At 35.4% G+C, this 13,864-nt stretch overlaps 1 protein-coding gene across 1 annotated transcript in view; it reads right to left on the reverse strand.

Moving 5' to 3' along the window:
• Znf407 (zinc finger protein 407) overlaps positions 1–13,864 on the reverse strand; it is a 425,149-nt gene that overhangs the window by 160,103 nt on the left and 251,182 nt on the right. Inside the window, exons 5-6 of the mRNA XM_026388679.2 lie at positions 11,485–11,651; positions 7,740–7,823 (exon numbers count right to left, since the gene is read on the reverse strand). Of these exons, the coding sequence (XP_026244464.2) occupies positions 7,740–7,823; positions 11,485–11,651 (251 nt within the window). The remainder of the gene's footprint in view (positions 1–7,739; positions 7,824–11,484; positions 11,652–13,864) is intronic.

The following is a 13,864-nucleotide window of genomic DNA, read 5'->3' on the forward strand; positions in this document are numbered from 1 at the left end:
GTGTAGACCAATGGTACAGAATAGAAGACACAGAGACAAATCCATACTGGACAAATGTGCCAAAAACATACACTGGCGAAAAGATAGCCTCTTCAACAAATGGTGCTGGGAAAACTAGAAATGCAAATGTAGCAAAATGAAATGAAAGCCCTATCCCTCACCCTGCACAAAATTCAACTCAAAATGGATCAAGGACTTAGTCGTTAGAACAGAGGCCCAGTACCTAACAGAAGAAAAAGTATGCCCAAATCTACATCATATCGGCTTGGGAACTGAATTCCTTATCAAGACTCCTGAAACACAAGAAGTAAAATCAAGAATCAATAAATGGGATAGAATCAATCTAAAAAGCTTCTTCACAGCAAAGGAAACAATCAAGAACGTTTAGAGAGAGCCTACATAATGGGAGAAAATTCTGCCACATGTACCTCAAACAGAGCATTGATCTCTAGGATGTATAAAGAACTCAAAAAGCTTAACAAAAAAAACCCCAAATAACCCAATCAATAAATGGGGAAAGGAACTGAACAGGCACTTCACACCAGAAGACATATATATGAAACAAATATATGAAAAAAATGTTCAACATCTCTAGCAATTAGAAAAATACAAATTAAAACTACACTGAGATTTCATCTCACTCTAGTCAAAATGGCAATTATCAAGAATATAAGCAACAATAAATATTGGCAAGGACGTGGGGAAAAAGGGACATTTATGTATTGATGGTAGGACTGCAAATTGGTACAACCACACTGGACACCAGTATGGAGATTCCTCAGAAAACTGGGAATGGAACCACCATTTGACCCAGTTATCCCAATCCTCAGTTTTTACCCAAAGAACTTAAAATCAGCATACTATAGTGAAGCAGCCACATCAATGTTTATAGCAGCTCGATTTATAATAGTTAAACTATGGGGCTAACCTAGATCCCTTCAATAGAGGAATGGATAAAGAAAATGCAATATATATATATATATACACACACACACACACACACACACATACATACATACATACACACACATAGTGGAATATTACTCAGCCATAAAGAACAAAATTATGGCATTTGCCATTAAATGGATATGTTGGAAGGAAGGAAGGAAGGAAGGAAGGAAGGAAGGAAGGAAGGAAGGAAGGAAGGAAGGAAGGATTGGAGAATATCTTGCTAAGTGAAATAAGCCAGTCCACAAACACCAAAGGCTGAATGTTTTTTCTGATATGCAGATGCTAATTCACAACAGGTGGGGGTGGTTAGGGAAGAATAGAAATATTCTGGATTACACAACAGGAAATGAAGGGAAGGGAGGGGGTATGGGAATAGGAAACATAGTAGAATGAATTGGACATTATATATGATTACATAAGCACTGTAATTCTACAACATGCACAACTAGAAGAATGAGAAGTTATACTCTGTATATGAATAATATGTCGAAATAATATGTCAAAAATACATGTTAATATCATGTATAACTAATTAGAAAAAATAAAGATATAACTGTAAATAAAAAGTGGGTCTGGAGATGTTGCTCAGTGGTTAAGTGCTCCTGGTTTCAATTACAAGTACCAAAAAATAAAAAAACAAAAACAAAAACAAAAACAGAGAACCCCACTACATAAAGCACACTGATGAACTGATAAGTAAAAAACATCTTTGAGTTAGAAAGGATTTTTGTCTCTCTTCACCATTTTTTCCTTAAAGACGTCCACCTGCAGCAGTCTCGTCAAGCAATCACCCCAGGTCTCAATGACTCTTTGCTCTCAGCAAAGGAAACAATCAAGAACGTCTAAACTCATAGTTAAGCAACTTAAACTGCAGTGGACACACAACCACTGACACACAAAAGTGCACTCTCACGATGTTGGCAGATTTAGCTTTGAGAGGCAAAAGGATATTCATTTTGTATAAGCCTGAAGGAAAACAGGTCAACCTCTATGACATGGAAACACAAAACCAGCCACCCATATTTAGTATGGTACATTCATCCTAAGAACTGAATTTGTTCTCTAAGTACAATGAAAAGTAATTTAACTGCATATCAATGTCAAACTTCAGTTCATAAAAAAATATTAATTATTTCACTAAATTGACTATATCTTTCAAGATTGACCCAGAAAGTATCAAGTACTATAAACTGTGCCAATGAGATATAACTGACACATAAAATATTTCCATATTTATTGTACCGCATTGACGAAACTACTACCTCGATCAAGATAATGAACAAAGACAACCATTTTCTCCAAAGGACTCCTGAACCTGCCTCCTACTCACTCCATCTCTAAGCCACCACTTATCTGCTTTGTCACTGTATATTAATTAGCATTTTCTAGAAATTTATGTTCATGCAAACACATAGTATGAACCTTTTCTTATCTGGCCTCTTTCTCTCAGCACAGTTATTCTGTGGCTTATTTATGTTGCGGAGGGAAAACATACTTCCTTTGTTTTCCTTGTTGAGTAGTATTCATTGTATAGATAAGTAGTATCCATACAATTTGCTTATCCATTTATACATTGAAGGGTATCTGAGTTATTGTAATTTTGGGTACAAAAAAATTAACCTGTTAAACATCTTCATGTACATGTATGTAAGCCATTGCATGTACAAATATATATTTCCTTTTGTTTTGGATAAATTCCCAACAGTAGGATGGCTGGGTGAAAAGGCAGATACACATTTCGCCTTGTGTGAAACTGCCAAATTGTTTTCCAAAGAGGCTGGACCACCTAGATTCTTACTAGCTGAGTGTGAGAGGCCAGCTGCTCCAAATCTTCACCAATATCTGGTATTGTCAGTACTTGCCTGTAGCATTTCTCTATGGATGGTGAGGCTCTTTCCATCCTTGGACTTATGAACCACAATTTCATATGCTTCGGTGAATATCTGCTAAAATCTTTATCTTTTTAATTTACTTTTTTCTGAGAACCATGTTTTCAGAGTTCTTTTGATGTTCTGCTATGATTCTTTATACAACTTGTGATGTGCACGTACTTTCTCCCAATCTGTAATTTGTCTTTTCATCCTCATCTTAGTAGGTTGGTTGGTCTGTTTTTGTTTCCCTCCATTCTCCTTCCTTCTTTCTTCCTAAAAATTTTTGCAGGGCTGGGGATGTGGCTCAAGCGGTAGCGCGCTCGCCTGGCATGCATGCGGCCTGGGTTCGATCCTCAGCACCACATACCAACAAAGATGTTGTGTCCACCAAGAACTAAAAAATAAATATTAAAAAAAAATTCTCTCTCTTTCTCTCTCCTCTCTCACTCTCTCTTTAAAAAAAAAAAAAAAAACAGGACTTCGCATATACTAGGTGAACACTACCACTAAGCAACATCCTCAGTTCTCTCAATGTTTTTTAAAAGAACATTAATTACTACTTTATAAAGTTTCCAAATAATCATTTTTCATGAATCAGCTGTTGCTGTCAAAACAAAGAAATCTTTGGTAATCCAAAACAAAAGTTTTTTTCCTATGATTTCATCTAGATTTTATACTTCTTTAAATTTTACACTGAGACTGCCTCTTTGGAGTGAATGTCTCTCTATATATGTTACAGAGTATGGCTCAAAGATTACTTTTACTGATCATTCATTGCCTATGGATATCTGATTGTTCCAACACTGTACGATGAGAAGACTAAATTATATTTGTACCTTTGTCAAAAATTAACTTGACCTTGTAGGTGTGAGGTCTATTTCTATAATGTCTCTTCTCTTTCATTAAATACATTTGCTTATGTGATAGCAAAACTGGAATGATTTCATTACTGTAGCTTTATAATAAGTAGATGTCAGGTATTTTAAGTACTACAATTGTGTTCTCAGTCTTATTTGACTATATTCAGACTTTTGAATTTCCATACAAAATTTTAAATCTGTCAATCTCTCAAAAAATGATGGGATTTGCACAGATCGATGTGAAAGGAATTGAAATTTTAACCATAACAATATCAAGTCTTCTGATCCATGAACATGGTACAGCTTTCTATTTAGGTCTTCTTAAATTTCTATCAGGGTGTTACGAGGTTTCCACTGTAGGGCCTTTGCACATTTTTTCCTGAATTTAACTCTGAATATGATACCTTGTTTGAAAATATTTGACAAATATAAGCATAAGTCTATCTCTGGATTCCTTTCTATTCCACTGATTTATGTGTCCACTTTTATGCCAATAAAATATTGTCATAATTATGATAGCTGTATAAGACTGTAACTTAGTATAAAACTTCCACTTTTAATAAAATGACTCTAAATAGTCAAGCAATTTATAAGATTTTAATTATGCAAATTCACAATTTTACTCTGATGCCTCCATTCCCTCTAAATGTCTGTAAAATGTTTTTGTGTGACAAATCACTGCCATTTGTTCACCGCAGCGTCCTTGCCCAACATCCTTGAGCTATTCATTCTTCATGAATTTGAAAGGTATCTGAAGATTGCAAAAAGAGTGACATTATAGACCTTATTGCCTATGTCAGTGGTGCAAATTAAAGATCTGAGATCTTCTTAGTTTGGGAGTTTAACAATCTCTTTTTAAAAAATGTGTTTAATATAGTTTATTTCAGGTGAACTTTCATGGTATTTTTATTTAACAAAATTTAAATCTAAAAGCAAGACATTTTTAAAAAAGGATGCCATTTACTTGCTTTATAATTCAAATAACTTTACGTTCACAGTAGGTAGCATTATATTGTTGTAAATTACAAAATGTCACAACATATCTACCTTGACCATATCATAGGTTAAGTTGTGGAATACTGAAATACTTTAAATTATATACGGGTTGGAAGGAAAAAAGAGAATGTAACAAAAATGTTATGCTACCCAAAATGCTAAGGAAGGCTCACACTTATCTGAGTTCTCAACAGTGTAAGAATCTCACTTCAACTTTTATAAACTCCAATTTATTCAAATCTGTACACGATAGTTAATTTGCAATTCATGTATTTTGCTATATGTTCAATACTTTTTCTCTAATATGCAATTTGGTAATTTTTGAAATCACTTGTGGGTGATTTCTTCAGGGGGGAAAAAAAAACAACACTGCAGAAACACAGAAGGAGTTTCTTGTTAGTCTCAATACACAATCAAAATATAAACCCAACCTCAAGACTCAAAAGTTGGAAAGAAAAACAAGATTTGAAATAAAAATTTTGGTGTGCTAAATATTTGTTAATTATTTTAAATAAGAAATGGTGTATGACGAGGTATATAAACATGCTTAAGGAAGATCTTCTAATGAAGGACTGACTGGACAGAGAGCTTTTGAATTCCTTGCCATTCCAAAGCTGAAAGAATGAATAAAACCAAGTAACATATTAAAACTCAAATAACACTACCTATAAGGCAAGAGGGCTACCCTTTCAAAAAAGCAGAATAAGGAAGAGTTCCCCAAATCTTTGCATTTTCCTCTACATGAGACAACAGGACTTGATTGTTTAGATTGTATTGGCTTACATATAATCTTAGCTAACATAACCAACCAGGAATACTTTGCACCTTTCTATCGGGTAACCTGATAGAAAAGTAGAAGAAAGAGCAGGGACATCAGAATAGCTTGTCACCACAGAGCAGTGTCCTTTTGTGTGTCAACCATCTGTCAGACTGGCTGCGACATCTCCAGGAAATCACACTCTGCATTCCTTTGGGTGGGCTGGGTTATTAAGCTGGCCAGGACTCTTCAACTGCATGTGAGGACTGGTTCCTGTGCCCTTGAATCAAGGGTCTCTGACAGGTGATAAAAATAAATCTCAGAACAGAAGATGTTTTGTGTCAGCCCCCTAGACAGTCTGTATTGCAATAGGGAATTATTTACGCCATTTGGAACACTTTGGATACCTATCCCTTTCCAAACCGATTGTAATTTGCGTGGGCACTCTGTGGTAAAAAGGTAAACCACGTCAAAGTGGGACACATCAGAGAAATACAGATTTCAAATGTACCATTCGAGTCTGGCCTTGGGAAATAAAAAGTTGTATGTTGCTGAAACATTTTAAATCCAGCATAAAAGCTAAGTGCCTAGACTGAGTTGTACAGAGCTGTTTGTTGACACCAACAGTCTGAAGAACTGACTTTGGTATTAAAGAATCATGTTTGATTTGTGCCAGAGAGGCAGATAAATGCCAAAAAGACAGATACCTCTGTCTGTGAGACATTGTCCTATATGGTATAAAGTTAATAGCAAAGTAATAAGGAGACTCTGGACCTGACATAAAATATAAACTTATGCTGGCTCATTGCAGGCTTCTTGATCGATCCATCAGCTAGAAGGCCTGTGATCGCAGCTCTAGGTTCTCCACTGTAGGGCAAAGAGGGACAATACCTAGTGGCAGAGGTGGCACAGTGGGAGTCTACTGTCCCCTGGGGCTACACCAGATGAAACAAGGAGAACTACAGGGACATTTAAATCATAATACGTTGAGCACCAATAAACTGAAAACATTATGAATAAAAATCCTAATGAGCACACTATTTATGCACTTACTTCCAACTATTCCACTGGAGTGGTCAAGGATAACTGCCTTTTCTATCATCTTACACGGAATTCTTAAAATAATGCATGCACAGTGGCTCCTGGAAACTTACAATGAAATTTTATGTGTTTAAAGTACATCTATGTTTCCAATATCATGCTAGACTGGAAATTTTCCTTTGACGCAACAGTTCTTATTCCAGATGGAAATTCGAATCATATACATGCAAGATCTAAAAGCAATAACTGGCATTCATTTTCATTGATCCTACAAATTCCATCTTGGGCATGAAAGCTGACTGTACCCATTCAACATAGCATTTCAAGAATCATAATGTACCATAAATAACACATTTTACATACTTTAATTTCATGCCATTCACGGTGTGATTGTCACACTCAACCACCCTCAGGTACAAAAGTAAAAATACAATACTTTGTTATCACTATGTTACCACATGACTTATCATCTTAACAAGGTAAGATCTGGTAGTAAAATGCGGTTCTGTTAATAGCTTCAAGGGACAACTGCCATGAATCCATACCATCCCAAACACATATAATTTAGAATTACAAAAATAATTACTTATAAGACCCATTACATTATACAAAGTAGGAAGCAAATTTGAGAATGTTTAAAACTTCTCATTCATAAGTGTTCATAGTCAAGGAATCCATTTTTATTTTGTTCAATCACCAAGAATGTACACATAATGTGAGGAGAGGGAGATTCTCTTCAATGACCATAATTATCTCTTATGTTGTTCCTTTATTTCCATTAATAATTAATATTAAGAATAACTTATTAAACAGCACCGACTTCAAATCACATTAACTCACAGACCGACTGACCAATAGAAGGGAAGGGCAGGGAGGCAGAGAGATAGACAGGAGTTGGGCAGATAACACATAAGGAAGCTAAGTAGGCAGGTGGGTACAGAGGCATGGGGGGGGAGGGGGGAGGACCACCAACACCGGCTCTCCTATTCACACCTCCAAGCTTAGGGAGCCACTGTTTTTATTTTTTTCTCCTATTTAACATAATTTACTGGGGACATCTGAATATCTGATTCCTGAAATATGTAACACATCTACTTTTTAAATGTATAAAAATAGATAAATTAAAATCTTACATTATTCAAATAGAATTCTCTATAGGTCCTCAGATTTTATAGGAGTTAAACCGAAAAGAAACTGATGAGGTAAAAAATGGTGGCTAGGATATCTGACACCATGTTCTCTCCCTGTAGACTTGGTACCGACCTGTGTGCTGCCTACGGTGCTTGGTGAGGGCATGTCGGGTCCCACCGGCAAAGCCGCAGAGGTCACACAGAAACGACTTCTCGCCTGTTGCAACAATAAACAGATGAGGGACTGCGGAGGTCACAGATCATTAAAACATATCTATCAAGGCTTTCAGGGTTACTAATTCCTCCAATCAAATGTTTCCATGTAAATATGTCAAATGGGAATGAAATTACCACTGCGGTTTATTGACTGTGATAAAATCTGAAAAGCACCACTGAACATAATTACATACTTGTCAGACCCATAAAAATTAGCTTTATTATCAATGGAATGGTTTTGTACAACTTCATTTCTAGTAGATGTCTTCCAGATGGGGCTGCTTTATGCACTTGAACAGTTTTTATGCATATCCTGATTTTTTACAATTCCCATACATCTGGCCTTTCCGAGCTAAGTAAAGATTGCTTGGAATTGTTAATATACAGTATATATGATTGTGCTTACATGAAACATATTGAATTTTCTAACAACTCAAGAATATTGAATTGTTTTTACCTATTCTATCTGGGTCTTCTTTAATCACTTCTACTTATGATATGAATTAAATGGTTTCTTTGAACATACTGAAGATCCTGAAACAATGAAATCTACATTACCAACAGCAATTCAATGCTGTTTATGCTTCTTGAACTTTCATGGCATAGGAAAGGAAGTCTAGGGATTGCTAAAGAAATTCTATAAAAATTCATACTATTTATCTTTAATGATAGCTCTGGACTTGAACCCTCTGCAACAATTAAAGACAGATTTGGCAGATGTAGTAATGTTATAAGTGGTGAAAAATGCTCATTTTTTTTAGCCCTTTTTACACAAACTAATATCTTGCCCTACAGTTTATAAATACAATATATCTTTCTACTGTTGCTTATTTAGGCAGTAAGATCTGGCCAGCTAGGCAGTTCATCCCATAAGACTCACAAAGAAGGGCAAAACAGAATAAAAATGCTAACCTTGGAGAGATTCAGTGAAATTATAAAATACTTTTCCTGAAATAAAATAAATCACTTGTAATCTATATCTACCCCATTTACTCACTCAGACATTTAATGCAACAAGTCTTTCCCGGGTTTGCCCATATCAATCTCCTTTGTCCTAGAGTTTTGGTACATTATAACAGAGAGTTAGCTTGCCATGTTAGGGGAAGCTGAAATTGCCTTTGTAAGGTCGGAATGAACAGTAAACACAGAAAGGCAGAATAACTGTGGTAATTGAAAAAAAATATTTCCATTACTTAAGAACACTATTGGCTTTTATAATTTAAAGGAACACTTATTAACAAGAAACCTTTAAAAAAATGTTTGCTCTTATTTCCCAATGCTATGTTATATTGTTTATTATTAAAAAAATGAAGCTGAATTAAATATTTTTACTATCTTTACTTTCTTATTTCTGGGTTAAATTTATTTCTTGGCATCATTAATTCATTATAGACAAAACAGAGTAGATGGGCTGTGAAGAATAAAGTGTAATTATAATCACTCATTTAATTATTTAATCAATTTGAAATATAAATCTTTCTAACTAGCTGTTGTATCAATTAAATAACACTGAAGTAGACTTTTTGTTATTCCCCAAAGACAATTTGCATGTTGATATTAGCATACTATTCTATGTTGAGGCAAAAATGTTCTGCCCAATTTCTTCATTACCCCAGCTTTCTGGGCTCTCTTTTGGGTGTACTGGCACAAACACACATTCCCACAGATGTAGAAAGCAGGAAGGCACTCAGGTGGGGTATGAGGGTGTATCACTACACACAGGCACAGGCACGCATAAATGCATTCTGCAGTGTGTTCAGCAGGAATGTCAGTGTGGCAGCACTCAACTGTCACACTTTCTAAACAGAAATGAGTATTCTTATTGCTTTTGAATTCAAGAAAACGTGTTTTTCCTTCCTGTCATTTATGAACTTCTTTGTGACCTATATCTTTCTTCTAAAATAAAATATAGAAAAAATTTTCATAGGATTTACATTCTATATATCTGTATTGATATATCACATATATGTGTATGTTGTATATAGTAAGTTCTAGTCCTATCCCTATTTTAAAATAAATATAAAGACACAAAGAAAAAACTTATTCATTTTCCATGTGATTTGATTCTGGATGCATTAGTGACCTTGATTTTTTGATGTGTAGGATTTTATTTAGGATGTTAGTCTCCAATGTATTCTGTGTCATATTTACCTTGGTGGCTTGATTTGTTTTTCATTCTAAATTCAATTTTCACTTGCTTTGGGGGGTAGTTAGGGTTAAACATTGGGCAAAAGAATATTTTTTGAGAAAACAAGAAAAAGCTCAATGCACTATTTCACTCAATAAAGAGGGGGTTCATTAGCATGTCATATTTTTACATTGAGATTTAATAGAAGACTTCTTTTCATAACAACTTGAATTAGTTTCAAGTGTGCCATTCTGCATTCAAATGTAGAAAGACACGGAAACCAATCCTTTATTTTCTATTAGAAAACAGCCACTGTCCCCTATCTCTCATTATGGTGCAGACTACAAGACCTAACAACAAAAATCTATATTATTGATCCAGCCAAGTCTCCACAATTATTCTTTAGAAGGAAACGCCGACGATAAATTACATCTGCACTGGCTTTTCATCTGCTGCTCGATATAAGTGATCTCTCAGGGCAGGCTGGAGACCTTAAATCGTCAACACCCTTGTCAAGGAAGCTAAGGAGGCCTAGGCTTCCCACAAACTGCTTCAGAAGAACTTTTAACCTATAATTTCTAACAATAATATAGGATTTTTGGCAATGAGAAGAACATTTGAGAATGCTGATTAAAAGTTATTATTCTTTTCACTGGGAATAAAATATATTCTGAGAGGTGTAAAGAAGACCACAAAAATACCAAATACTTCACAGTAATATAGTTATACTGATATAAGGAAAGCACTCAGATATAAGCATATAAGGAAGTTTTCGGCCCACTGTAATAAGACAAAGAAAAACAAATCATAAACACAGCACATGACAACGGCACATACATGGAATCTATAGTGATGAAGGCCCTAACTGAGCATTCTCAGTACTATGTCCAATAGAGGTGTGTTCTCAACACTGTTTCTGCTATCAATCTGTTTAAATTCCAGAGTCCTTTCTATGTCTTGATGCAAATTTATGTTAATTTATTCCTTTTAATGTTTTTTTTTCTGAAAAAAATTTACAGTAACTCAATATAGACTAGTCTCTATGTGTTATCAAAAACTTAGACCTGACAGCATTCTTTCCTGAAGAAAGGCATTAACTTATTTAAAACTTTTAAATAGTAAGTAAAATCAGGACTCAATATTATGCAAATATATTATGGGACCTAGAACATGTCTGTAAGAAAAGAGAAGACTTGCTCTCTTTGAAAACTTAATATTCCAAACGATCCTTGACAAAAATCACATCTAAAAAGATGTGTCAATACACACACTCACACATGCGTGCACATGCGCGTGCACACACACACACACACACTCCATAAATGAGGTTCCAGATATGAATCTATGCATGCTCACAAGCATGCGCACACGCTTTAAAATGTCAATTTAAAGCTATCCTGAGTATTACTGAAAGGTAATAAATGATATCATACATTTTCATATACAATTACTACATCTTAAATACATTCTATGACTAGGACAGTAGTCCCCCCCCCCCCAGCTCAGCCAATGGGATAGAAGGGGCGTGGCACACCTGTGTGTGTCCTGTAGTGGTCTTTCATCGCAGAGGCTGTGAGGAATGAATAATGGCATGTGGGCCAGGTACACTTAAATGGCTTTTCTCCCGTGTGGAGTTTCATGTGGTTGTTCAGGGCCCACTTCTCTGTGAAACTTCTATCACATAAGTGACATGTAAATTTCCTGCATGAAAGAGAGAGAAAACAATGTAAATACTGCCTGCACAGGAACATCAAAGGCCCCAGATGGACCCTGGGTAACCCTGGAGTGTGGTGTGCACACAGCCTCTGTGAGGAGAACTGCAGGCCTGGTCTGTCATGTCTGTATAACCAGGCATTGATTTTTCTGTCGAGGCCTGGCACTTCAGCCATTTATTCTCTGCTTTGCGGTTGGGCCCAACGGGTTTGAAAAATTCTGTTACAGTCCAGTCACCCCTGAGGCAAAAGTGAGAATAGATTTCACCTGTACAGGCCTACACCACTTATCCAGGGCACAGGCTGTCAGAGCAAAGGCTAAATGAAATGCTATCCATACTCCACCACTCAGACAAGCCTTGCTGCCTGCCAGGCGGGTGGCTGGTGCTGCTGCAACTGTGCCTCACCTCAGACAACCAGCAGCCCACACCACAAAGCTCCCAGGGAGAAAAGGGTGTCCCTATGGCTCCCTGATTGAGGGGGCCTCTGGGTTATCACACTGGTACCCCCCAAAAAAGCTCCTTTGATAAAGGCAAAAACATTTGAACTGCAGATTGTTATAAAAAGAGTCTCTGACCGAAAGAAATTGCAAGTTATTTCCTATATGGTAGGGGAGGGTGGCTGAAAATAATCAATAAGTATTTACATGATAAAATATTTCAGGTTCCAAGTTCAGTTTAAGCTTTTAAGACTCTTAATAATAAAGGAAATGTGAACCTTTAATATATTCTCTGGTTGATCTTATCATCTCTTTGCAAAAACCGACATTTATAAGGTCATCACTAAAAATTACTTTTTATATTTAATACTATTGGGTTTAAAACAATCCCTCTGACAATGAGTCTAGTTAATTAATTTGGGATGATTAACAATCAAATAAAAGAAAATTAAAATTCAATAATCAAAAGTAAAACATTTTAATAAGTTGATAGGCATCATTCCATGGCAGTTGACATCAACCACATTCAAGTAAACTGCACTTTTATCCAGTTAGTACAATTAAAAATGTAAAAGATCATAGCACTCTTGTCTTAAGTTATGAACGAAGAGCTCTATAAAGAGAATAACTTCCATAAAGGCTTTAATCATGACTTTACAGATTTCTTTAGCCTCATTAGGGCAGATTAAGAATCCCAGCTCCAAAGAGAAAACTTTTCCATTTTGGGGTATATGTGGATTACTTTAACAAATAAAACATTCAGGCTTATTATTATGAACCAAATTATAAATTGCCTTTTATAAAATTCTCTCATTGTGTATATTTATATAGTTAAATCTTAAATGGAATAGAAGCATTGCTAAATATTTTAGAAATGCCATAACATATCATAAGTGCTTCATTAATAGTAAATTGCTAATTTATTTATCTCTACAATGTACGTGAAGAAACACTATATTTACATCCATTAATGCAGTCTGATTTCAAAATTACTATATCATTTGATCACTGCTTACTGGTACTAGAGAATGACAAATATAACTAAATACTTTGAAATGCACTGTAAAAAAATCATGTCTGTATATCTCTTTGACAGGTCTTCATGCATTTAACATTTCAAAACCATGACAGGGATCTTATTTCCAAGATAAATTCCCCTATCTACTTATTTCTTCATGTATTTATTGTGGATCTAACCTTCTCCTACAAGAAATAAATAAGGAGGTTAAATAGATGCTATCTTTTAACAAATAGTTTCTCCAGACTGTATTACAACTTCATGAATGACAAAATAAATCCCTCATTTTAAAATCTACCGTGATGTACATTTAACAAAATTACCTGTATGAAACCTCAATATATGTACTCTATTATTCATATGTAATAAAAATGTTAAACTAAAGCTCAGTGCCTGTCATAAAACAACAAAAGCCAGATAACAAAGAAGTAAGACTACCACTGGACTTTCAGAAAACCTCATATGTTTTACAATCTGCTTTATGAAAATAAATAAGTTCACCCACTGACAGCTTGAAAAGAACTGGAAATATTACCAATGTAAACTGTCTTTATAAAGATTAAGACCTACTCATTGATGGGATGTCTCCTGGAATTACACAAATTCTGACCCTCAAATATTCTAAAATACTTGCCTTCACTCAACATCAGTGGGGAATTCTGTCATCTCCCAAGGGACTCTGGCTCTCCTGGGGCTTGGAGAAGTCCTCCTGAGATGTCACCAGGAGACACCATGAGCTAAAACA

The sequence above is a fragment of the Urocitellus parryii genome, chromosome 13 (assembly GCF_045843805.1).
Source record: "Urocitellus parryii isolate mUroPar1 chromosome 13, mUroPar1.hap1, whole genome shotgun sequence".
Classification (NCBI taxonomy): domain Eukaryota; kingdom Metazoa; phylum Chordata; class Mammalia; order Rodentia; family Sciuridae; genus Urocitellus; species Urocitellus parryii.